Source organism: Nomascus leucogenys, chromosome 1a (genome assembly GCF_006542625.1).
Source record: "Nomascus leucogenys isolate Asia chromosome 1a, Asia_NLE_v1, whole genome shotgun sequence".
NCBI classification, from domain to species: Eukaryota; Metazoa; Chordata; class Mammalia; order Primates; family Hylobatidae; genus Nomascus; species Nomascus leucogenys.
Window position 1 is genome coordinate 91897748 of NC_044381.1, and position 27965 is coordinate 91925712.

Genomic DNA, 27965 nt, shown 5'->3' on the forward strand with positions numbered 1-27965 from the left:
CAAATAAGGAAAAAACTGGAAGAACATAATTGCAAAGGTATCTCAATGCTCTCCACTCAAGTAAGTATAGGATGGGAGCAGTGAATCTGATCCATCATAGTTTAGAGGCTTAAGTGTGGATTCAAGTTGCTTGGGTTGGTCCTGGCTCTACCTCTTTCTGACGGATGATCTTCCTGAAAGCTCCAGGTTTCTTATCTTACAAACAGGGATAATGATATTACTTACCTTAAGAAGTGGTTGTGAGTGTTAAAGGAGATAATATATAAATGAAGACTGCTTCAAATAGGGCCCGCCTACTAAGAGCTCAATATATTTTAGCAGTCAGCATTAGAATTCTAAAGCATGAAACTGTACTTTCAAAAAAGCATTTATATTTAATAAAGCAGGGTTATAGTAAATAGATAAAGCAAATTCCTTGGGGTTTCACCTACTTTGGTGAGTTGTATGATCTCTAGGAACTGAATTATCTATTAATTGGATCACTGACCTACTTACTATCTAGATAAAACCATAAGAGAACTTTTTTCCCTCCCAAGACTAGGAAAAAATGAGATAGTCAGTGTACCTCCCAAGTTTGCCCTTTGACCTGGGAAGGAAGAGCTCTTTTGGGGTGATAAAAACTAAGTCCCAGATTATTAAGAGTGGGTCTTCACATTCAGGCTACTTTTCCTGTTTTGAGCAAGGCGACACACCAGTTACTTAGAGTCCATTTTCTACTCCAACTTCTGTCTCCAGGACCTTCTTTTGTAAACCCTCCTTTTACCTCTTGTTTCTCCAAAATTATTGCATTGTGTGTGCACACACGAGTGTACACACACACATAAACACACACGATTAGACCTTCATTTAAGGAGAGAAACAAAATTTATATTTTAATGTCCATATTGAATTGCCAGTCATCTTCTGTAACTTTTACTACAACATGATTCTTTTATAATTGACCAATTAATAGTATTTATTGAGTATCATCACTAGTTTCTGTTAATTGGCAACCCTATGACCTAGGACTTTCAGCTGTGTAATCTCAGGAAGTAATTTTTCTTTGCCTGAGATTATTTATAAATTTAGGTTTTTTTGATTGAAAAGATTCCCTTCAACTCTAGCATTCTTGTGATTCTGTAAGAGCTATCTTTTTCCATTGGTAAATTTTTCAATTATAGATGTCATTTAATTTCTTTAAACGACACTTTCAGCTCGGCACAAAATTTTAAGTAGATTAGCCAATAGCCAATTCTGTATACCAGGATTTATATTTCCCTCATTGAAAATGATACTGCAAAAGGAAAGAAGCATCTTTTGAACCAAAATTGCAATGTTATTGCCTTTAGCACCACAGTAGCAATCTTTCCCTTTGTACCCATTTTCTTTCTAGCATTATAATATTCAATACAGACACTGGCCTAAAGAGGAAAGTAAAAAGTATTCCCAGTTATGAATTTCAGCCTGGATAGCTGTACTGATAACATGAATATGTTTTTACTGGCTTGTAAATTAACAGAGACTTGTTTGATTGAGTCATTTTTAAAGTGAAAAGAAATACACTAATAAACTGCTAGTGCGTTGATGGCAAGCAAACGTACAGATCTGTAAGATATGTAAGACAGAACATTCTCAGTTAAAATTAATGACCAAGTTGAAGAGATGGAGGATTTGAATCTGGAAGGACTAACCAGAAACCCTACAATCACAGGCCTAGCCTCTTCTTTTCTCATCTCTTAGGTAACTTGAAGTTCTTCACAATATATATAGAGGCTCAGTATATCCTTGCCTGTCCTTTTGATATCAGTTTTCCACATTGTATTATTTTAGGCAAGTTTCTTACAAATTGCATTCTACCCAAATCTGACAGTTTCTATCTTCTAATAAGAATATTAAGCCCATTCATATTTATTCCCTTGCTTAAGATTACTGATCTTTTTTCATCTTATGACGTTCTTTCATTTAGGCACTGGGCTGGGTTTTAGCAATACCACGAAGCTTATATTATGGGCTAGTTTAAATATTTTGCTATGTGGAATGTTGTTTTCTTTATTTCCACTGCAGTGAATTGGAAGGATTTTTTTAAATTCATATTTTCTTTATTTACAGTGCCAAGATTGAATCAGATGCCACTTTTAAAATTTAAAAATGAGCTTTTTTTTTTCTGTGTCCTCCACCCTATTTCCCTATTTTTGTTGATATTATATAATCTTAGATTTAATTTTTAGGTGTTATTATTTTACTAATATAATTATGTCATTTTTCATACCTTCAAGTATTTCTTTTGACATTTGCATTGTATTAAAAGTAATTCAGGCCTAGCTTGGAGGCTCATTCTTGTAATCATAGCACTTTCAGAGACCAAAACAGGAGGATCACTTGACATCAGGAGTTTGAGATCAGCCTGGGCAACATAGTAAGATCCCATCTCTACAAAACAAAAAGGATTGTGCTCAATTATCTGAGTGTGGTGGTGGGTGCCTATAGTCTTAGATACTTAGGAGACTGAGGTGAGAAGATTGCTTCACCCCAGGGGTTCAAGGGTACAGTGAGCTGCAATTGTGCACTGTAGCCTGGTCAAGAGAGCAGGACTGGGTCACTAAATTAATTTTGTTAATTTTTTTTTTTTCAGACGGAGTCTCACTCTGTTGCCCAGGCTGAAGCGCAGTGATGTGATCTCGGCTCTGCAAGCCCAGGTTCATGCCATTCTCCTGCCTCAGCCTCCCAAGTATCTGGGACTGCAGGCACCTGCCACCACGCCTGGCTAATTTTTTTGTATTTTTAGTAGAGATGGGGTTTCACCATGTTTGCCAGGATGGTCTCCATCTCCTGACCTCGTGATCCACCCGCCTTGGCCTCTCAAAGTGCTGGGATTACAGTCGTGAGCCACCGCACCCAGCCTGTTCATTCTTTATACTGCACTCTAGCCTGGGCAAGATAGCAGGACTGGGTTGCTAAATAATTTTATTTAATGAATAAAAATAAGAGTAATTCAGAATTAATTATTTATATTATTTTCATTGCTGAACTTCAGTTTTTTTCATATCACAACTTTCCATTAAAAATTTATTTTTAGTACTGGCTATTGGATCATCTTCGAATAATTTTCACAGGAAAAGTCCATTCCTAGTATTTTTTCCAAACTCTTGTGTGTCAGAAAATGTATTTTACTTTTACCTCACATATAAACAATAGCTTGGCTGAATATAAAATTTTTCTAAGGGCAGTGTAATCTTTTGTCATCAAAATTGCTGATGATTCTTTTGGAATTTATAGTCATTAAAGAGAAGATATGCTTCTCTTTTACGTGTGAGTTGTAGCTTTTGTTTTAATTTCATTTATATAGGACTAGGTATCTCTTTTCACTTTTTTTTTTTTTTTTTTTGCTGGGAACATGGTAAGTCCTAATTGATTTTGAAAATCCTGCTTTAGATCAGGTAAGTTTTACCTGCTATTTGATTATCATAATTTCTCTATACACTTAGTTTCGTCTTTTTGGAAGTCCTGCTCTGTGCATATTGAATCTCCCAGATCTTGCCTTCACTTAAAAAAATCTATTTTTATTTCTTCATCTAGGGACTTCTGGTAGAATTCTCAAGCTTGTTTTCTGTTTCTGCAGAACCTAATTTTGTAATTCATTGTTTTCATTGCAATTTTTAATTCAACAGATGTTCTTTTCATTTTTATACAATCTTTACTGATCTTAAATTGTTCTGTCTTCGAAAGTGCCTGCTTACCTCAGTGCCATGAATGCAATATCCTTGTGCGTATTTTCAAGACATGAATTGTTTTCTCTTCTTTGGTATTAACTTATTTCAGTATTGTTCTGAATCTTCAAATTGGGCCCTCATTTGAACTACAGTGTCTGTTGATGTGTGTTGATTTTTCTGTCCATTTTTAAGGAGTTTTTGTTTTCTAACACTGGGTGTTGAGATAGATCCTCTTTGAAATATTATATAAATGGCTCCCTGTACAGATATTTAAGTCTGAGACAAAAACCAAAGGGAAATTGTAGATTTTCTTCAATTTTATTAAAATTCAGGGATGAGAAAGACCATATGTGCGGAATAGCAAATTGTTTATTGATACTGAAGCATAGGGTAAACTGTCTGATGTCAAGTGGGGCTGCAAGCAGAGCAAGTAGCCTACTCTTTGTTAATTTACCAGGGATGCCCTCAGTGTTTCAGAGCAGGAGGGAGGTCTTGCAGAGCATGTTTCAACCAGCCTGGAAGGAGAAAGTCCTATTAGGAGGTTGCTATTCTGTAACTTAGGTGATATGCCCTGAGGGTTTGATATGGGACAATTATAGCAATTATAGTGAGAGAGAAGAGATTGGATTTCCACCCCCCACCTCCCAGCTTTATTAAGGTATAACAGACAAGTAAGAATTGAACATATTTACAGTGTACATTGTGATGTTTTGATATATGTATATGTTGTGACATGATTAAATCATGCTAATTAGCATATCCATCACCTCATATACTTGTCATTTTTCTTGCTTTCTAATTGAAACTTTGTCACCCTTTGACTAAAATCTCTTCACCCCTTTCACCCTCCATCCCCTAGCCCAGTCTCTGGCAACTGCCATTCTAATCTCTTCTCTGAGTTCAATTTATTAAAATTTTACATATAAATGAGATCATGCAGTATTTGTCTTTCTGTGCCTGGCTTATTTCACTTAATATAATGTCTTCCAGGTTCATCCATATTGTCACTAACGACAGGATTTCTTTCTTTTTTAAGACTGAATAGCATTTCATAATGTGTGTGTGTGTGAGTGTGTGTATGTGTATGAATGTGTTTATCCCACATTTTCTATATCCATTGATTGGTTTGGTTTTTTCCGTATCTTGATTATTATGAATAATGCAATGAAAATGGTAGTGCAGACATCTTTCTGACATACTGATTTTACTTCCTTAGGATATATATCCAGAAGTGGTATTGCTAGTTCGTGTGGTAGTTCTGCTTTTAATTTTTTTAGGAAACTTCATATTGTTTTCCATAATATTTATATTAATTTACATTCCCAACAACAGTGTACAAGGGTTCCCTTTTCTCCATATCCTTGCTAACACTTGATATCTTTTGTCTTTTTGATAATAGCCATTCTAACAGGTGTGAGGTGATATCTCCTTATGACTTTAATTTGTATTTCTCTGATGATTAGTGATGTTGAGCATTTTTTTCATAAACCTGTCTTCTGTTGAGAAATATCTGTTCAGGGACTTTGCCTATTTTGATTATTTGTTTTCTTGCTGTTTGGTTAAGTTCCTTGTCTATTTGGGATATTAACCCCTTATCAGATGTATGATTTGTAAATATTTTCTTCCATTCAGTAGGTTGTTTTTTCACTCTGTTGATTGTTTCCTTTCTGTGCAGAGCTTTTTAGTTTGATGTAATTCTATCAATCTGTTTTTGTTTCTTGTGTTTTTGAGGTCATATCCCAAAACTCGTTCAGACCAATGTCAAGAAACTTTTCCCCTATGTTTTCTAGGGGAAAAGTTTGTAGCAATTTTGGTTTTGTGTTTTACTTTTAAGTCTTTTTTTTTTTTTTTGAGACGGAGTCTTGCTCTGTCACCCAGGCTGGAGTGCAGTGGCGCAATCTCGGCTCACTGCAAGCTCCGCCTCCCGGGTTCACACCATTCTCCTGCCTCAGCCTCTCCGAGTAGCTGGGACTACAGGTGCCCGCCACCACGCCCGGCTAATTTTTTGTATTTTTAGTAGAGACGGGGTTTCACCGTGGTCTCGATCTCCTGACCTCATGATCCGCCCGCCTCGGCCTCCCAAAGTGCTGGGATTACAAGCGTGAGCCACCGCGCCCGGCACTTTTAAGTCTTTAATCCATTTTGAGTTGATTCTTGTATATGGTGTGAGATAAAGGTCCAGTTTCATTCTTTTGCATGTGGATATTCAATTTTCCCAACAATTTATTCAAGAGACTGTTATTTTCCCATGGCGTGTTCTTGCTACCTTTGTTGAAAATAAATTGATCATGAATGTGTGGATTTATTTTGGGGCTCTCTCTTCTGTTCAATTGGACTACATGTGTTTGTTTTTATTGTGAGTACCATGCTCTTTTGATTACTATAGCTTTGTGGTATATTTTGATATCAGGGAGTGTGATCTCTCCAGCTTTTTACTTTTTGCTTAGTATTATTTTGGCTATATAGGGTCTTTTGTAGTTCTACATAAATTTTAGAATTACTTTTTCTATTTCTATAAAAAAAAGTCATTGGAATTTTGATCTGTCCATTATTGAAAGCAGGGTATTGAAGGCCACTACTATAATTGTATTGCTATTTCTCTCTTCATTTCTGTCAACACTTGCTTTAGATATAAAGGTGCTCTGGTGTTGGGTGCATATATATTTATAATTGTTATATCCTTTAGATGAATTTACCCCTTTATCATTATAAAATGACCATCTTTGTCTCTTGTGAAAGTTTCTGTCTGATAAAAGTATAGCCACCCTGCTCTCTTTTGGTTACCATTTGCATGGAGTATGCAACTGATGTTAACAGCTTAACTGTGACCACATACAAAAACTACATTTTAACTTCTTCTCCTCCCCCATTTTATTGATGTCACAATTCACATATCTTACATATGTAATGTAAAATGTATTCCCTACCAAACATTTTAGCTATAATTATCTTTATTACTTTTGTCTTTTACCTTTTATACTAGAGTTACAAGTGATTTATGCACCACCACTTTATTGGAATATTCTGAATTTGACTTTATCTTTACCTTTACACTAAGTTTTATACTTTCATGTGTTTTCATGTTTTTAGCATCCTTTTGTTTCAACTTGAACTTCCTTTAGCATTTCTTGTAAGGCAGGTTTAGTGGTGATGAACTTCCACAACTTTTGTTTCTCTAGGAAAATCCTTATCTCTCCTTTATTTCTGAAGGACATCATTGCCAAATATGGTATTCTTGGTTGACAAGAATACTTTCTTTTCCTTTAGCACTTTGAATATGTCTTCCCACTCTTTCCTGCCCTGCAAAGTTTCTGCTGAAAAATCTGCTGATAGTGTTAAAACTACCCTTGTAATAATGAGTTGCTTTTCTCATGCTGCTTTCGATATTCTCTCTTTGTCTTTGACTTTTGAGAATTTGATTATAATTTGTCCTGGTGAAGATATCTGTATTTAATTGATTTGGGGTTCTTTGAGATTCTTGGATCTGAATGTTCATGTCCCTCTTCAAATTTTGGAAATTTTCTCTCATTGTTTCTTTAAATAAGTTTTTTGCCCCCTTCTCTGGCTTTGCTTATTCTGAGACTTTCATATGCATGCATTGGGTCACTTGGTGGGGCTCAATAAGTACTGTTGGCTTTCTTCACTCATTTTCATTATTTTTTTCTTTTTGTTCCACTTACTAGGTAATCTCAAACAATGTTTTCAAGCTCTCTGGTTTTTTTTTCTTCTTCTTGAGTCTGCTGTTGAAGCTCTTTATGGAATTTTTTGGTTCAGTCATTGTGTTATTTAGCTCCACAATTTCTCTTTGGTTCATTTTTATTGTTTCTCTTTGTTGAACTGTAGTTTTGTTTGTGTATTACTTACCAGATTTTGTTTAGTTGTCTAATTTTGTTGTTAGTTTTGTTAGTTGTGTGTTTTGTTTAGTTATTTGTTTATCTGTGTTCTCTTTTAGCCCACTGAGATTCTTTAAGACAATTATTATTATTATTATTATTATTATTATTAATTTTTGAGACAGGATCTCTCTCACAGGCTGTAGTGTAGCAGCATGATCTTGGGTCACTGCAGCCTCGACCTCTTGGGCTCAAGGGTTCCCTCCACCTTAGCCTCCTGAGTAGCTGGGACTACAGGTGAATACCACCACACCAAGCAACTTTTTGAATTTTTTGTACAGACAAGGTTTCACCATGTTGCCCAGCTGGTCTCAAACTCCTGGGCTCGAGTGATTCTCCCAAAGTGCTGGGATTACAGGCATGAGCCCAGCCAAGACAATTATTTTTAATTATTTGCCAAGAAGACATTTAGGGCCACTAACTCATGCTTTATTTTGTTTGTTTGATACTGTCATGTTTCTCTGATTATTTGTGATCCTTGTGGCTAGGCATTTGTGCCTGCACATTTCAAGAAGTAGCCACCTATTCCAGTCTTTACAGACTCACTTCATCAGGGAAAACTCTTCACCAGTCAATTGGTCTAGATATTCTGAATGTGACATCTGGTGGGGTCCATGGCCAGGCTGGCCTGCTACCTGGGTCAGCAGGTCGGTGGGCATGGCACCTGGATTCATAGGGACTTGCCTTGAGCCTGGGTCTATAGGATCATGCCTGGAGCTAGGTCCACTGGGATAAGCCTGGAGCTAGAATCTACCAGGACAGGCCTGAAGCTTGTGTCTGTGGCAGCTGGGCACAGCCTGGGTTCTCTAGTGTCAACCTGGTACTCTGTGGGCCTTGAGCCTGAGTCTGTGGGGGCTGGCCTAACACTGGGATAGGCCAGTGCTTGGGTCGTTGGGGCTAGGCCTGGAGTCTGAGTCATGGAGGTGGACCTGGCTTCTGGAGCTGTGCTAGGGTCAGCCTGGATCCTGGGCTCACAGGGGTAATCCTGGAGCCTGAGTGTGTGGGTGTCAGCCCAGTGCTGGAGTATATTAGGGCACACTGGAGCCTAAGGCAACAATGACTGGCCTGGAGCCTGGGTCCATGAGGCGTTGGTCTGGAGCCTCTATCATGGGCTTCAGCCCATGGGTTCTAGCCTGGTACCTGGGGCTATCGATGCTAACCTGAAGGCTTGCTCTGCAGGGTAGGGCCTGGAGGCTGGGTTTGTGCATACTGGCCTGGAGGCTATCTCTGCAGGAGTTGGCTTAGAGCCTAAGGCCACAGGGGCCAGCCTGATGCTGCAGTAGGCCTCCAAGGCTGGTTCCCCAGTAGCTGCCCTGGTGCTAGGGTCTCCTGGGATGGGTTTTGACCTTGAGCCAATTGCAGTGTGATGCTGCAGGGGCTGGCCTAGAGACTGGGGCCATGGATACCAGCCTGCTGCCTAGAGTCACGGGTGCCATCCTGGTGTCTGAAGTTGCACGTGCTGACCTGGAGCTGGGGTGTGCGTGTGCCAGCCTGACAGTGGGGAAGGCTTGGAGACTGGGTCCATGAGTGCCAAGCTGTAGTCTGGGGCTGCAGAGGCCAGAGTGGTACCTGGGGTTTTAGGGGCTAGCCTGGTCCTAGAGTCCCAGATAAAGTCAGGTACTCAATTCTCCTTGCCTCAAATGGTGGGTGTCTTTCCATGTTGTGCTGCCCAGGCTTGGGGAAGGAGAGACGGCTATAATGTAAAAGTGTCCTTCCTACCCTTTTCAATACATCTTTTCTTGTCTCTGTGCTACCCCCAAGTGCTGTAATCTCTCATCTGGTTTCCTTAGCTCTTGTGAAGGTATGTTTGTGTGTGAATAGTTGTTCAAATTGATGTGTCTGTTTAGGGGATGAACACTGGGAAGTCCTATTTTGCCATCTTGCTGACATCCTCCTAGGAGGCTAGGTTAGAGATGATAGGATTTCTGAACTGGTTTGTTGGTAGGGGTGGGGAAGAGGGAGGAGGTCTTCTGAGAAAGCCTCACTCCCATGAAAAGTCCATCTGTCCCTGGAATGCTAACTGTTGGATCAGCCCAGGCTCCCTTTTAAATAAGGAAGAGAATGTTTAATGAAAAGCATTGTAAGTAATAGAATGTATGTAAGAATGGAGAGCTTCTAGTAGTTAGAAATGAGAACTAGTTCAAGATGATTTGGGGAGTATAGGTAGAAATATTTTTAATTTATTCAACACCCTTCTCTTCAGCAAACATCTGTGTCAAGTGCTGGGCACGGTGGATACTGTGGTGAGCCATATATAGTCCTCTTCCAAGGAACACACAGGCTAAAGGGAGATACAGTGAAACATGCAAGTAGAGTAGGATGTGGCATGTGGTTGGATGGGAGTTAACGTAGTGTGCTATGGAAGTGCACAAGACATTCCTGGGGAGGCTTGGGTGTTTTTTCGTGAAGAGAAGTGAGGAAATTCCTGGAATAAGTGACTCTAAAATGAGATCTGAAGTGGAGGGGAGGGAACAGAACAATATACGCATGTGTGGAGGCCTAGAGATAAGTGATTGAAGAAATTCCTGTGTTGTTTTGTGTGCTTATTTGAATATTATTCAGATATGTGTACTTATGAGTCTGTGTATCTTGTCAACAGACTAAAGTATAAACTTTTAGAAACTATCTTGAAGTTTTATTTGTTTTGCATGCCCTTTATAGTATTATAGACAATGCCGTGGAGTCACTAGATACTCAAGAAGTGCTTAGAAGATGGTAGAATATTCTCACCAATTGATACCTGAGCTCATCTAGCTAACTTAGCCTCCTTATTCCAAAGAGAAGAAAACCAAATATCTTATAAATTAAATGACTCACCCAGGATCACAATCAGAGCCAGACGGCAGCCTACATCGGAATACCAATCCAGGCCATAGTCCAATAACGTTGAACCATTGGTTTCTTGTGGGTTATCCTTGATGGCTTTGTAACTTTCACATCCCAATTTTTACTCTGTAAAATATAGATAATAAACCTATATAATTTGATGCATAGAAACAAAAAAATGAGGCTGGGTGTGATGGCTCACGCCTGTAATCCCAGCACTTTGGGAGGCCGAGGCGGGCGGATCACCTGAGGTCAGAAGTTTGAGATCAGCCTGACCAACATGGAGAAACCCCATCTCTACTAAAAATACAAAATTATCCAGGCGTGGTGGCACATGCCTATAATCCCAGCTGCTTGGGAGGCTGAGGCAGGAGAATCACTTGAACCCGGGAGGCGAAGGTTGCCATGAGCCGAGATCCCACCATTGTACTCCACCCTGGGCAACAATAGCAAAACTCCATCTCAAAAAAACAAATGAACAGAAAATGATGATCACAGGGGCTACTACGATTAATAGGAAATATGGAAATGCTTATTAATACTACTAAGTACTATTTTAAACAGAATTAAAAACACATATGACAACAAACCAAGGCTCCTCTGGCATTGGAACTCAGAGATTTACCATCTCAACTTGCAACAGCTTCTCATTCCCAGGGGCTTTTCTTTTGGGAGCTCAACTCAGCATAGAGTTTGCTATCATTTTTCACATTGTGTTTATGTTGCACCTCCATACAAGGAGCTTAAAGAGCTTTACAGACATTAGCTCATTAATCCTCCCAAAACCTCTCAGAGAGGGCGGAGACATAAATCATTATTCCCATCTGGGAAAAAAAATAGCCTGACTTATCTCTTTTAATTTTACTGGTGCTCTAAATGGCTGATTAAATCCCAAGTTATACCGTCTACATTTAGAATATCACATTGTTTTTTCTCAAGGATATTTTTCTTTCTTTTTTGAATTTAATATTGTGAGGATAAGTGTAATAATAGATTGAAAGGTCTGATGTTGAATGTTCTTTTGAGAAGCATAGACTAGGCAGTAACCTAGGTTCCTCTTTTCCCTCGTTCCCTCTGCCTTTTCTCAAAATATCCTTCTTTATTTTTCTTTAGTCATGATTGGGAGAAATGACTTTTAGGAAATGGAAGGATGTTTCAAGACCCATTTACTCCTTATCTATTAGCCAAGACCACCAGCAAGAGAGCCAATGAGTGTCTGTTTAGTCATGCTGTATTAAGCCATTCTTGCATTGCTATAAAGAAATACCTGAGACTGGGTAATTTAGACAAAGAAAAAAGAGGTTTAATTGGCTCACAGTTCTGCAGGCTTCACAGGAAGTATGGTGCTGTCATCTGCTCAGCTTCTAGGGAGGACTCAGGAAGTTACAATCATAGTGGAAGGCAAAGGGGGAGCAGGCACAACACAAGGCAAAAGCAAGAGCAAGCAAGGGGGATGGGGAGGTGCCACACACTTTTAAATGACCATATCTTGCAATAATTCACTGTCATGAGGACAGCACCAAATCGTGAGGGATCTTTCCCCATGACCCAAACACCTCCCACCAGGCCCCACCTCCAGCAGTGGGGATTACACTTCAACATGAGATTTGGGCAGGGACAGCTATCCAAACTATATCACATGCCATTCTAACTCCTAATAAAATACTGGTGCAACAAATTTCAAAACTTTATCAAAGCAACAATGGAAGTTATATTTTCAATCTTGTTTGCTTTGCTTACACATGTGGTTCTCACTATAATGTTATCTGGAGTTAGACTTTGAAGGTGTTAGAACATGACCAAGACATGAACAGAATCTGAGACCAAACAAGGTTGTTTCATGCAAATTATTGCAACAACACACTTAGCCAGTTAAAGCCAGCAATAAAGGCATATTGAAATTAATATTGTGTGACCCCTAGAAGTTAATCAGAGAAGATGAGAACCAACTTATATCTTATTTGAGAGATATTCAAAGTTTTATTTTATAATTATTTTTTAAAAGTCCATCTTAGATCACCATAGGACATTTATCCTGTCTCAGAATAAGATTATATAATATTTGATCCCAGAAGATGTTAGAGCCTAAAGGATCAATGCATTTTAGAGAAAGAGTATGGAGGGCACATAGAAGTTACATGTTTTACCTGAGATTGCACAAGTAGTTATTATCAAACTAGGAGAAAACTCTAAGTTGCGGTTTGTTTTTCAATCCACATTGCTTCTCAGATGTTCAACTAAAACACCTTTATGATTAGTGACTTGTGTTCTGTCTTGCTGCCAAAACGTTAGATAGCATAAATGAAAGTACTATCCTCCCATGTATTCAATCTTTTTTGAGAGAGCAGGCAGGAGAGAGGTGTGGTGTCTTTTCCCAGAAGAAAATAAAATTTATTCCTCTAAAGGAAAATTAGCTTTATTCAAGAAAATGGTCTTGAAAAATTATCCTAGATCTTCCCTCTGTTTTAGCTATGAGAGTGTTTGATGAATGAAGTTCTTATATTTCCTTTTCACAGGGTTCTGTAATATTGCTTTAAGCTAAATAATCATTATAACAATTTACCAGTTGACTAATATTTAGTCAATATCTCTCTACTACCTAATATAATATTTGAAGAGTATTTTGCTGTTATGTATTGGTTAAACTTCTAAATGACCCTGAGAGTATTACCACACATCTGGGAATACTGAAAACTGGTGAAAAGGAGTCAAGTTGCCTTGAGCTTCCACCACAAATGGAAAGGAAAGAGCTAAGAAGCAAATTCCCAGTGGTCCAAACTCATAGGAAAATGTACTATTTATTTAGATGCTATGAAAATAAAAACAGAAATATGAAGTTTATAAAGCCATCTATACCTTTGCCTCTTCTGAGTCACAGAGGAGTAAATGAATAAACAGTATGTCTTTTCTAATGTTGACTTTTTCTCTCTAGTATCATTTTCCTTCTTTTTAGAGGTGTTATTCCCCATGCTTGACTCTCTTCCTGCATTCTTGTTATGTCCCTAGAGTTCTTGAATCCATTTATTTCCCTTCTGTAGCATTCTGGAATAATAGGAAAACTTTCCTAAAATACCTTTTCCTAGCTTTTATACTTCAAGTAACACTCTGAACTTTGTGATGACTTCTAGGAGTGGCTTCTTAGAAAATTAAGAATATATTAGCTAAAGATAAGTCTGGAAAAACAGGGCTTGCTAGAGGAGAGGGGTGGAGAATAGCCAACTATGTATGGATGTGAGAGCAAGAAAAATACCATGCAGCAGCGTTGAACAAGTCGTGAAAGTAATTAGTAAATAATCTGTCCTCTCCCATGAGTCAGGTTGCCTGTGTATTCTACATCATCCCTAGGAATTTCTCCTGGGTCGTCATCCTAGCTCCTGTGTTCTCTTGCTTTCTTTCTTAATGCTATGTCATACCCTTTTGTGGCCTTTTATTATGATTCTTTCTCATAGAGTTTACTGACTGGGTGTATGGCACCATACCGTGTCATACTGAATCATTTCCTTCCTTTCTTCAAGACTGTCCTGGTTATCCTTTGACCTGGCCAGTGAATACCCAAGATCTATTAAAAGCAAAGATGATTTCAGGTAGCTAGAATCAACAAATAATCTAGAGAAGAAAAACGCCTTCATCCATTCCCCAGAATTACTTTGAAATAATTCCCACGGAATCAATAAAAGATAAAAAGCACAGTGGGTGTTGTAAATAGATTTCAAAATATAATAATATGAAAATAAATGGCAATTAATGCCTATCTGCTTAGGAAAAGTGTGATTGTGGGGTTTTAAATAAAAGTATTTTGTAGTATAATGGCTAAGTTGTGTTTATATCCAGCACCCTTTTCCCCTTACTACTAAAAGTTACCTTTCTATAATTGCAGTCTAGTTGAGCATTTTAACAATAATGGACATGTTTTTAACAGATTATTGCTAAAATTGCATACTTTATTCCAGGGAGACTCTGTAATAGATACCAGCATTTTAGTGGTGATACAAGCAATCTGTAAGCTATTACAGTTTTCTTTAGAGTAACTTAATCTTCATATTGTTTTATATGTCTGGAATTCTAATGGTGTTTTTACTTTAGAAAAGGAACTATATAACATATTATTAATTACATGTGAATATGAACTAAACACATGGCCACTGAACTTGACTCTTAAAAACAAACATATTTAAAGTATGTAACTTAGTTGAGGGAAAGTAACAAAGAAATTAAAGAATGCCACACAGAGATAACCACAGCATTCGTGGGATAACTCACTGAGGGTCTACATTTTTAGAATGGTTATTATATTTTGGCCCTCAGCTAAACAAAAGCCAAGAGGATTAGAAATGCTCCTTTCCAAGTAAAATTAATACGTATTATTTTCAACAGAAAAAAATACAAACTATTAAAACATAATTGTGAATGTTTGTAAAAGAATGATTCTTTTCCCTTGATGCCTCTGTTCATCCAAGGATCTTCAAGAATTTACAGTATTAATTAATAATCCTGGTTGCCCTTAATGATTCAACTTGATTGGTGAGTATACCAGATGGCAAGAAAAATTAAGATCTTTAGGTCAAAAGGTCAGGTCAATAAGGCCATGGAGGTAAAGGTGATTGCAGTAACTTTAGACCTCACTTATTTGTGGGCTAGGTAAACAAACAGAGGGGAGATAATTTGTCTTAAAAATGAAAAGATTTACTGAAAATATTTTTATTTTAAATGGTTATAAGAAATAATTTAGTGTTGGAATCTAGACTTACAATATCATGTACAATGTCGAAACTATTTTGGCACACTACCCAGCTCCTCTTCAAGAGCCAATAGAAATGTGCTTGGTGAACCAACTCAGGAAGCTTTAATGCTATTTTTAAAATCTAGATTTTACATTAAATAAACCAGTTTGCTATTTTGAAAGAAGTTATAATCTACTTAAAACTGTCATTCTCTGTTTCTGACTTGCAATTAGATGATATTTCCAAAATGTCAGACTTAGATTCTGCTTCTACCATCACCATAATAAAATGTGACAGCCAAGATATTATATCAATACCTTTTCCATAATTAGCAATAAGGATCCTGCCAAGGGTTAACTAGAAAAGTTTCATAAACGTTTTTCTACAAATGGTCCTGAAGACAGTGTTATGCTTTTAAAATCTGCTAATTTGGCAAAGACTCATGACAACCAGGAGACAAATCTATGAGCAAAACTATTTGGAGAGAATAGTTTCGTAGTATATGATGTATGTTATGTAAATGAGCTTATTAGGACTCTCATCTATTTTATTATTGGTGACCAATTTAATAGAGGCATTTAAAAAACAATATTTCTGCCTGACTCCTAGAAATGAAGAAGATACATTGATATAATTGAGAGCAAATGATTGCATGTCGTGCCATTTAATCATGTCATTTTTCAATTGCTATTTTTTGCACTTCACTGCATGCTTATAGAATATTTAGCTTCAATATAGATTAAGTTCCAGGGTTTGCAACTGAGCTGAATCTCTATATTGGCTGATGTTGTCTTTTAAGTTTGTAATCAGTTAAAACACCCAGATGTCATTTGCCTATATTTTCTTTAAAATATGCACGTCATTATTCATACTTCATTTGAGGTATTTTAATGTTTTCCTATTTTGAAGAATTACTTCTTACAATTCCAAGATACAAATTCTTATTTGCAACATTTATATACAAGGTATAGTTAAACACATAATTGGCTAGAGAATAGAGCTATCAGGACCAAAAGAGCTTCTGACCCATTTCCTTGCTGGAAATGTTGATAATCACTTGCCTAAATGAATGTTTCCTACCTTTTTAATCTCTTCTTTATTATTTATATAATTTACATCTTTCTCAGGAAAGAGATTACTCCCACTGTCCCGAAGAATATGAGGTCTTTGAGAAAAGGTTTTGTCTGTTTTGTTCACTGAAATATCTGAAGTACTTACAACACTGTCCGTTATGAAAAGTGTTCCATAAATATTTGTTCAATGAATGAATCAGTATTTTTTCCATCCCTGTTATTATAACCACCCTGAGCTTAAATTTTGTGTAGATTACTAACTGTTACGTATTTGCAGGCCTATGAAGATAGGACCTCTAAAAAGGTTCAATCTCCTTCCCTTTGCAGAAAGAGGTTGTTGGCTGTCTTAACAATCACTTTATGGCTATGGCCACTTCCGGTTAGAAGTCAGGGACAAGGTTGTCTGAAAACGTAGAAATCCTACAAGCTTCTTCAGCTTTCTTATGAAAAGCAATGTAGCATATTGTTTTTGTGGATCAGCTTTGGATTCAGGCTGCCTGGGTTAAAATCCTGCCTTTGCTGCTTATTAGCTGTGTACCTATGGTCAGCTACTTAACCTCTCTGTGTCTCCATTTCCTCGTTTGTCAAATAGGTAGATGACAATAACACACACACACACACACACACACACACACACATCGTAGTGTTGCTGTGAGGATTAAATGATTCAATACATATAAAGTACCTTTTAAAATGTGTGGCACACATTAAATATACAAAAAATGTTGGTCATTACTATTGGAGATTAGTGAAAATAACTAAGAAAATATTATTAAAAATAGTGCTCTAGCAATTGGTAAGTCCCAATGATTATAGGCTATTATTTTGTATTCAAGTGAATCTTTTTTTTTTTTTTTTTGGGATAGAATCTCTCTCTGTCGCCAGGGCTGGAATGCAGTGGTGTGATCTCGGCTCACCGCAACCTCTGCCTCCAAGGTTCAAGCAATTCTCCTGCCTCAGCCTCCTGAGTATCTGGGATTACAGGCACATGCCACCACACCCAGCTAATTTTTGTATTTATGGTAGAGACGGGGTTTCACCATGTTGGTCAGGCTGGTCTCGAACTCCTGACCTCGTGATCTGCCTGCCTCAGCCTCCCAATGTGCTGGGATTACAGGTGTGAGCCACTGCACCCGGCTTCAAGTGAATCTTGATGAAATATTTGAAGAGAATATAACATTATTTTTATTTTGTATTGGTTCAGTGCATATAGTGAACTCAGAATGATCTTTGGTAAAGCACAGAAGTACATCTGATATGTCAGTTCTCTCATTTTTGTACTGATACTAACACCACAGTAGATTACAGTTTCATAAGATGTATATGATTATATATGAAATTCATCACTGCAATAATTAGATTTAGTTAACATTCTTCATTTCCCACATTTGCTTTAACTCCTCTTTCAGATTCATAGTCTTCTATGTTTACTTTTCTGTTTATGCTTTATGCTATTTCTAGGAGTAGAACAGCTATATTAAAAATCACACTGCGTTATTTTTATCATACAGCAGAATGTCTGATCTGTTGGCAGAAATGCATAGATGTATATGGCAGAATGTATGTATAGTGTAGTAATGACTCTATCCGAGGACATTTTATAGCCATAACTTTAAAAAAAAAAAAAAACCTACAAGTTTGCATTGGTAAATTAATCCTTGCATCCACCCATGGTTGCAGAACCATAGTGATTGTGTGGTATTAGTTATATCATTAGCATCTGTTGTATGACATACCCTAGCAGAATGGTAAATTCTCTGATTGTATAATCGTTTATGTGGTTGATAATATATTTCTGGCCTTACCAAGAGGTTTTCTTAAAATAATATTTTCATTGAGATATAATTTACATACCAGAAAATCTTATTTCAGAATGTTTTCACCACTCTTAAAAGAAACCCCTTACCCATTAGCTCACTTTTTCCCCCTCACTGGAGGCCATGGCAACCACTATTCCACTTTCTGTTTCTATGCATTTCCCTATTCTGGACATTTCATATAAAAGGAATCATAAAATATGTGACCTTTTGTATCTGTCTTCTTTCACTTAATATGATGTTCTCAAGGTTCATCCATGTTATGATATGTATAAGTACTTCATTTTTAAATGCCCAATAATATTACATTATATGTATTTACTGCATTTTTTTAATCCACTCACAGTTGATGGGTGTTTGACACGTTTCCACTTTATGGCTTTATGAATAATGCTGTTATGAATATTTGTGTGTAGGTTTTTATGTGGTCATATGTTTTCAGTTCTCTTCAGTATATATTCAAAAGGAAATTGCTGGATCATATAGTAATTCTATGTTTAACTTTTTGAGGAAATGTCATACTGTTTTTTCATGTGGCTGCACCATTTTGCAATCCCACTAATGGATGAGGTTTCCAATTTCTCCACATCCTTGTTAACACTTGTTATTTCCTTTTTAGCCATCCTACTACCAGGTGAAGTAATAGCTAATCATGGCTTACATTTGCATTTTTCTGATGACTGATTATGTTGAGCCTTTTTTCATATATTTTTGCCATTTGTATGTGTTTGCAGAAATGTCTATTCAAATACTTTGTCCATTTAAAAAATTGAGTTACTGGTCTTGATATTTTCTCCCATTCTGTGGTTTTTCTTTTCACTTTTCTATGGTATCATCTGAAGTGCAAAAGCTTTACATTTTGATGAAGCCCAAAAGTTGCTTATATTTTTGTGTCATAAATCAGAAGCCATCGCCTATGAAGTCAAAAGCTGTTTCTACTTTTGATGTAATATCTACAAAACCATTGTCTAACCCAACATGATGAATATTTACCTCTATATTTTCTTCTAAGATTTTTATAGTGTTAGCTCTTACATTTAAGAGTATGATCCATTTTGTGTTCGTTTTGTAGATGGTGTGGGATAAGGGTTCAATTCATTCTTTTGCATGTGGATATCCAGTTGTCTCAGCACCACTTGTTGAAAAAACTATTCTTTCCTGACTTAATTATACCAGAGCTTTTTAATTTCACTTATGTTATTGAAAGGTATCCTATATTTAATCTTTAATATGCCATAATTAACTGTAAAAGAAGTCTCTTATGGCATAAATTAGTCTTGATTGTATGAACATTATCTTGTCTACACTATTACAGCATCAGAACACTAGGTGATATTTTGTTTCTACATTGAACTTGTTATTATGTGAAGACACCTTCTCAGAGAAGCTTTATTGAAAACCCAAACTAAAATAACTCCCCAGCCACTTTCTGTCATATCACCCTGTTTTATTTGATAGCTTTTAGCACTATCTGATATTTTCTTGTATATTTCATGTTTTGTTTCCAGCCTCTCATCACTCACATGCATACAAATGTGAATGTAAATTCTATGAAAGTAGACATTTTGTGTATCTTGCTCACTGCTATATCCCCACCACTGAGAGCACTGCTTGGCAAATAAAAGGCACTCAGTAAGTACATCTGGATGGATAGATCAATACTTGAATAATGATTATTACCACACCCCACTTGAACTTCCATCTTGTTTTAAAATGTTACAAAAATTATGGCTTCTTGGCCTTTTAAAATGTGTGCTCCCCAACCTGTAATGCCTATCCTCTCTTCTCTCCACCTTTCTTACCTTCAGCAACTTTCACAGCCTGCTTCTAGTCCCACGAATCCTAATCTGTCTACTCCAGTTAATAATGATCTTTTAAATTCTCAAACTCAGTGCCCATAGTTTAGCATATATATCAATCACACCTTACATTTGGGTCATGGTCTCACTATTCTCAAAGCACATTCACCTCCCTTACCTTATTTAGAACCTACTACAACCTGATGGTCTTACCGAAAACCTTTGCCTCATATTTATTTCTCTCGCTTTGAGGAATCAGTGTCTTCTCTTTGCCACCAGCTCTTAAGAACAGGTACATTTTATTACATGCCTCTTATCCACCAACGCTAATTCTGTAATGAAAAGTATAAAGTTTGGCACATAAATGATGCCCAATAAATGCTTATTTGCTATGAAAATTATCATTTGCCAACCCTCCCCCGCAAAACCATGATCCCAAAGCAGGCAGACAAATGCGTCTTCTAAAGAAGCATAGAGGTACCAGAATAGCCTCTTGTTTTCCCCACTTGCTCTATTTCTTATTAGAGTATAGCTTCAGGCATTAACGTTATCTGTACCTGAATACCTTGTACCTTCCAAGTAATCATCATTGTTTTGCTTTATTATGTGTACTTTCTGGGAGCAGAGTTTCTTTTTGGCTTAGCACAATGCCATATGTATTAGAGTCATTAATTAGCAAATGACTTATTTGATAAAAACGACAAAAAAGAGTAAAATCACCAAATACTGGATCCAAATGACCTAATACGTAATTGCACTGGAAATTCTGGAGGTCATCAAGAAAATACTAGTAACATAAAGATATCACTGGATGAAAAGATCTATTCATTGATTCACTCATTTCTTTTCAGTCATTTGATAAAAATAAGAAAGTAGTTGATCATCAACAATTGTGGTCCCTAGGCTCTTGGCTACCAGTTTCATTCCAGAATTAGAACGTAAAATTTCTATTAATATTTTTATATTTTAAAAAGTCTACTCAGCTAGATTAATCCTCTTACCTAAAAACTAAGTTTCTTTATTTCCTGTAGACTAGTGTTCTCAAACTTTAGCATGTATTGGAATCACTTATAGGGCTTGTTTGTTAAAGCATGGTTCAGGGCATTACCCCAGTATTCCTGATTCAGAAGATGTATAGTAGCATCAGAGAATTTGCAGTTCTAACAAATTTCTGGGTGATGTGGATACTGCTTGGCCTGGGCACCGTACTCTGAGGACCCTTGTTATAGAAAATTTGGTCATAGGTAGCAGACAAAGAGGAGACAGCAAAACACATGGAAAATCTTAGGAAACTCTTACAACTAGGGGATGGAGCTGCTGTCTTGACATTTTTTTTTTTTTTTTTTTTTTGAGACAGAGTGTCACTCTTGTAGCCCAGGCTGGAGTGCAATGGCACAATCTCGGCTCACTTCAACCTCCACCTCCTGGGCTCAAGCGATTCTCCTGCCTCAGCCTCCTGAGTAGCTGGGATTACAGGCACTGACCACCACACCCAGCTAATTTTTATATTTTTAATAGAGATGGGGTTTCACTGTGTTGGATAGGCTGGTCTCGAACTCCTGACCTCAGGTGATCCACCTGCCTCCTCCTCCCACAGTACTGGGATTACAGATGTGAGCCACTGCGCCTGGCCCGTCTTGATAATATTTAAACTAGAAGTCTCCTGTGTTTGTTCACACTTCCCTTCTCTCTCCAACTAGATTGAAGGCAGGTACATTATCATATATGCAGATTATACCTTCTTTGTTGTGCTTGCCACATAGAAGGCATACTCAACTGATGTTAAACGGTTGATCAGTTTAGAAGGTGAAGTCTAAAAGTGGGAATTGCTTCATGGGTTTTTTTGTTTGTTTGTTTTGTTTTTCTATTTAACAGATCAGCTAAAGTCCCACCACTTTGTTCATATTGGCCTACCTAATGATGTTTAATCAACCTATAAAGTTAAATTATGTAATAAATATTGGAGACAAATTGCTTTGGAGTTTCTCAGCTAAATTTGTTTCTCTCTGTTTTTAATATATACTTAGTTTTGGTGTTTTAAAAGTATTATTTTCCTTCTCATCTCTCTTTTTTTCTGATCTGGTTCTTACATCTCATTTGCTGTAACAGTTCTTGGTGTAAATAAAGTTGTTCTTTTATTATAAGCTTATTTATATCCTTTTATAAACTATATGACATTCAATGTCAAGTGTGTGTATACAAGTAAATATAAGTAAATATCTATCTAATATGTTTGCATATATGCACATATTTGATATATAATGAAGACTAAATACCAGTATTGAAAGTCTTAACTTCAGTGGTGTTAAACTGAAGCCAATGTGAAGAATAATATTGCACATTTGCTCAATAATATGATTGGTTTAAACAGTTGAAAAGAGTGACAGAGGAAGTCAGTAGAGGAATAAAACCAAATAAGCCAAAAAACACCCCTGCACATTGCCACTGGTAAATTGAAAATCAAATTGACAGTTTACAAATGTGAAACAAAAGCCTTAAGCCTATTGGTAACTACCTTATAATGTGGATCGGAGATCATTATAAAGGGGGAAAAAAGACAGATAATGACCTCCTTTCTAACAGATTTAACCCTGCAAGACGAAATTGCCTAAAGATTATCAAATTATAGGTAAATATAAAAGCACTGGGAATCCCTTTCTTAGGCGTATTGATAGTTGTGTTTTTCTTTCTTTTTAAATTTTGTTTCCCTCTTCTTTATAGTTTTCTGGGAAGGCGATATGACTATGCGTGGGAACCGACATGATCTCATTAGATATCAAGGAAAATGCTTAAAAATGGCAATAATGAAAAGCATTTCAAACTTTTCTGTTTCCTACTTCCTTTTGCAGCTGCTTCACTCTCTCTCCCCAAGACACCAGGCACTCCCACTGCCAGAGGCTACTTACTTGTTTTCCACTTTAACATACCTTTTGGCCTTCTACCCATATAACCACCACCCATCTTGGTCCATCTGGTTCACACCATTCCCCTGAATATTTCATTGACTCTTCAATAGCAACTTGCACATACTTCTGTTAGCACCTTCCTCTCTGAAGTATATTTGATATTATACTTATTTGTGTAGTTTACTTCCAGTAGACTCTCAGCACCTTGAGGGAAAAAGGGAACTTGCTCCCTTTTGAAGCCTTCATTCCTGAAACGGTGCCTAGCATATGGAAAGTGCAGTACACATTTGAGAAGATCAGGGAGGTAGGGATGTGTTCGTCTTATTTCTGTGCTTTACTTGAGTTTCTGTTTCAAAGCACATTTTCTCTGAAATGAAGCCAAAGATACTTATAATAATTGTTTCTATCTATGCATATTTTATTATGGAAATAATATAAACTACTGATTCTAAGAAACATTGCCTGCAAATCCACTGATTTTATTATGCATTTGTGATTATAAATGCATATGTATATTTTAATGGCTGTCATGGAAGCCCATTTATGTAGAAAAATGTTATTTTATTAATTATATCTTCTAGGTATAAAAAAGTACTGAAAAATATGTTGGCCATGTAAAATTTCCAATTTTCCCCTCCTTTTTAAAAGTAGCATTATTTCCCAAGTGCACATGTAGGATAAATTTTTAATTCAGAATGTAGACTAAGCCCTGTGTTCATTTAAAGTAAAAAAAGAAAAAAAACCCCTGCAGAATTGTGAATATCCAAAAGTCAGACATTGAATGTCAACAGTAATTGCCTTCTCAGTTTTTAAACCACTGTGCTCATCTTGATTATTCATATTAAGATAGGAGTGGGGATCATCTAGATACTTAAATGCTGGATACATTCTAGATACTTACAAAAAAATTGATGGCCAATGATCTTTATGAAAAATTTCTCCTAGCAACCTCAGATGTCCTGTTTCAGAACTTTGAAAATGCCTACAAGGTGAATGAAGTCTATTTGGGGTGCTTTGCAAATGTTGCCTGATGTGGCCTCTGCTAACTCTGCACATACCTTTAGTGCCATCCATTGCAAATTTTCATTCGGCTAAGAACTTTGGGACTTTTTGTTGGCTTAAGAAATACAGTTATTATGCTAGTTAACTTTATTTTAAAGAGAGTTTTGCAAAATTCAGTTCTATGGCACAGAAACATCTCTTTTGATTTTTCTAGGCCTTTGCGCATAACAAGTTAACCAAACAGAAACAAAACCCCAAATCCTTAATACTAAAATTTATAGGACTCACTTGGGCCAATTTCTTTTGGCCATAATGTTATCTTGAAGTGTTTAATATTGGGCCCCAAATTGGCAGGTATTAGGTGGCATTCATAGTTTGACTTGCCCAACAGTCATTCTAGAGCAAGAGATAAATTGAAGGGTGTGTGTGGATGTGTGTGTGTGTTTGTGCGTGTGAGTAAGAAGAGACAGGGAGAGCGAGAAAGAGAACATGCGTGTGGGGTTGAGGGGAGACATTTGACAGGGTTGTAGGAAGAGATGGTAACAATGCTGGTTGCCTTAGTAGGCTTAGGTTTTATCTTTGAATGTCTTACAGATTTCTCCTCATTCAGCACTGAACCAATTAATAGCAGCAGTAAAGAAATTTGTCAGACATGGTAGTTATATCAGGACTTATATAGGAAAATAGTAATGAACTCTAGGAAAATAAATAAGGATAAGTTCAAGAAACATAACTGAAACTGCTGCGCTGGTATAAATTGAATAATAAAATTTCTAGTCATATTTTGCCATAAATAGAGGTTTGGGAATTTGTCATTCACCTTATTTAAAATTCAGAAATATTAAAGGTACAGAGTTCTCTCATTACAGAAATAATAGAATTCCAGCCATTACTGAGTTAGGGTCATTTAAATGGTTCTAGCATGCATTATATCAATAAGTGGGACATCTGTATGAAATGTCCACCTGCTGATCTAATACCCCCACTCTATGCACATTTCAGCACACCACACTTAATCATTTTAAGATTTCTTCTAATGAAGCCTTATCTAGATTAACATTTTAAGCACAAATACTTTCAGGCATTAAAACGCTCACACTAAATGAAATTGCACTGTCTTGTTTACCCTTGTTGATTAATAAGCAATCTGTTAACTGTCAGAACAGTCCAATTGTAGCAGTAGAAGGAGATTAGTAATTCAGTGATGTTTGTGGATATAATCATCATTTCTCCTGAAGGCTCCGAATTAGAATATCACTTACACACTATCCATAGGCAAAGAAAGGATATAATATTTTTAGACATGTGTACCCACTATTTTGCTTGAATCATTCAGTTTAGGGTCACTGCAGCAATACAAATGCTTCTAGGGGCAAAACGCTATTTTGGTGCCTGCATGTCCTTCTTAAATAGTATGAATGTCTATTAAAAGAAACACAGCAACCAACAAATAGTGCAGTAATAATCCAGTATCTTAATTTTCGCTTTCAGAACATTATTGCTTTGTTAATCAAGCTTCGGAGGAGGAATATTGCTTATCTTTTTTTTTTTCAGATAATAGATTTTATATATAAAAATTCTTTGCAATCTTGTTTAACTTGTTCTCAGCCAGTAGAAAACTGAACTTTTTGCCTCCAAAGAATGTAGGAGTAAATTTGGAAAAATTCTATTTCTTTTCGGAGGATTTTTCTATCTTTTGTGTTTCCTTTGACCTTATGTCAAAGCTTGTCAATCTGTTTGGCATTCATCTGACCTAAATGATTTATTTCATTAGGCTAGAAATTGTTAATTACCCAGGTGTCAAGGGAGGACCCTACATTTCAGAGGGACAAATCCGTGAAAAAGTGTGGAGGAATGGGATGCAGCTAAATTCTTTAGCATATTGGACTTCTGTAGGAGGCCTCCATTCTAAAAGAGACATCAGAGCTCTTCTTCTTGTCCTATTGTTGGTAGCTGAGTGTATCACTATAATTTGAAATTATGATGGAAGAAGGTGCTTCATGTTTTAGGGAACTCTGCCCTATAAACACTCATAGATTGGTTTCTCTCTATGTTGCAGTCCCTCTGTCGTGAAATCAAGCAACGACGTCGAGGAGTTGCCTCCATTTTGCGACTATGCCAGCATCTTTTGGATGACCGGGAGACTTGCAATCTGAATGCAGACCACCAGCCCATGCAGCTGATCATTGTAAATCTTGAAAGAAGGTGGGAAGCCATTGTCATGCAAGCCGTCCAGTGGCAAACACGTCTACAAAAGAAGATGGGAAAGGAATCTGTGAGTAATGTTTTTTTAAGCGTAATGGTCTGTCATTTTCTCAGACAAAAAATAATTCTTTCAGGCTTGGAAACTGTGTTCATCTTATAAATGGTTTTACTGACTAACTTAAAGTGGTTTTGCCATCTTACAAGTGGTTTTAACTAACTAAAGCTCGTAGTTTTACTACGAGCTAGCTGTCCACTAAATGAAACCCCATTTGTCATAACACTGACATTTATTTGCCTTACTAAAATGCCTTTAGTGTATCTCATTGTCTTTTTGAAAAAAATCACATGGAGATTTTGCTTAACCTTACCAACCTAAGCCATTAATTCTTTCAATCATTCCTTCACTAACAATATTCATTAATCATACAATAATCCATGAATATTTTGCTAGAAAGTAGCTTAGTACTGTCAGAGCATATGGAGCAATGTGTATGCTCTGCAGGTAAATGCAACGAAATAAAGTACATTGTTTACCTTTCCCTGACATGACATGAGTTAACATCATCTATTTGTACACTAATCCCCTAGTGTTCCTCCTTAGAGCTTCTTCTGATGGTTACATTGCTGAGAATTGGCAAGTTTCCTCTTAGAGTTTTAATGCAGTGCTCAAGGTGGTGTGTAGAGATTCCTTTTAAGGATTTTCCAAATTGAGTACAGGTTTAAGCTGTTGCTAGATGAAGGAAATAGATATAACTAGAAGTTGTTTCATTGTAATATACAATGCATATTTGTCCAGAGAGCCTTCACATCCTTTAGGAAAGAATTTATCAATAAAAAGATTACATACTCCAAATGACCTTGAGGTCAATGTCTATTAGTTGAAGGCCCAACTCCCATGTTTGACTTATATAAATGGATACATACATATATACATACATACATACATACATAGAATGGAAAGTTTTCCTTATACGTTTATATTTTTCAGTTCTATAACTTTGGAAAGTTCAGAATCCAAAATTGAAAAATCAAATGTAATAATAGTGCCACTGAAAAATTCTTTCCTCCTATGAATTCTGATTTTAACAAAGCCTTAATATCTGCTTTCTGACGTGTTAGGCACTTGGGACTGGGAACAGAAGGGACAATGAATCAGCAAGCCATCTAATTCTTTTTGCATCTGTAGATATATTGAGTCTAGGGGGTGATTTTATCCTCAGTAGTTCTGTTTAATTGTTTTAAGCTGAAGTTGTTAAATTTCTTAAGACCTCCAAGTTATTACTAGTAATCAGAGTCAACATAATTAGATGTCTTTTCTTGAAATGTTTTTTGTAAAGCTGTTTAGCTAGCATGTTTTTTGTTTGTTTTGAGAGTGTTTGGAAGGGCAGATGAGATTATTATTATTACTCTCTATACTTTTAAGCCTGTAATCTTGGTAGTGGCCATAAGATATATGCAAAAATCAACTGCAGCAGGCAAAGTTGTGAAATTTTTGAAGCATTTAGACTGCTTTGGAGGAGACAAAGTTGTGTTTCTTTGAGGATTTATTTGAAATCGTATGATCAGGGGTTCTAGAGCAGTTCTCTGCAGACTAGATGTAGACATTTTTATCCTTTTTTTTTTTTTCAAGGATGGAGTCTTTCTCTGTCTCCCAGACTGGGGTACAGTGGCCTGATCATAGCTCACTGCAGCCTCAAACTCCTGGGCTCAAGTGATCCACCCACCTCAACCTCTCAAGTAGCTGGGACTACAGGCATGTGCCAGCATGCCTGCCTAATTTTTATTTTACTTTTTGTAGAGACATGGTCTCACTATGTTGCCCAGGATGATCTCAAATTCTTGGCAATATTCCCACCTTGGCCTCCCAATGTGCTGGGGTTGCAGGTGTAAGCCACTGCCCTCAGCCTTTTATCCTACTTCTATGGTAAAGGCAAGCTTTAGCTTTGAGGAAACCCTGGCTGCTTCTTAGAGGTTCAAGCTGCTACATACAGGTAGATACAAATTCCAAACAGAGAAAGGTATTTCCTTTTGTTT

The 27965-nt window shown here is 36.8% G+C and overlaps 1 protein-coding gene across 4 annotated transcripts in view; it reads left to right on the plus strand.

Annotated features, from left to right (window-relative positions):
• The window catches only part of AKAP6 (A-kinase anchoring protein 6), a 500428-nt gene that overhangs the window by 415316 nt on the left and 57147 nt on the right, over positions 1–27965 (plus strand). For all 4 annotated transcript variants that reach the window (XM_030813201.1, XM_030813191.1, XM_030813206.1 and 1 more), the window contains one exon: positions 25786–26001. In XM_030813201.1, coding sequence (XP_030669061.1) covers positions 25786–26001 — 216 coding nt within the window. The remainder of the gene's footprint in view (positions 1–25785; positions 26002–27965) is intronic.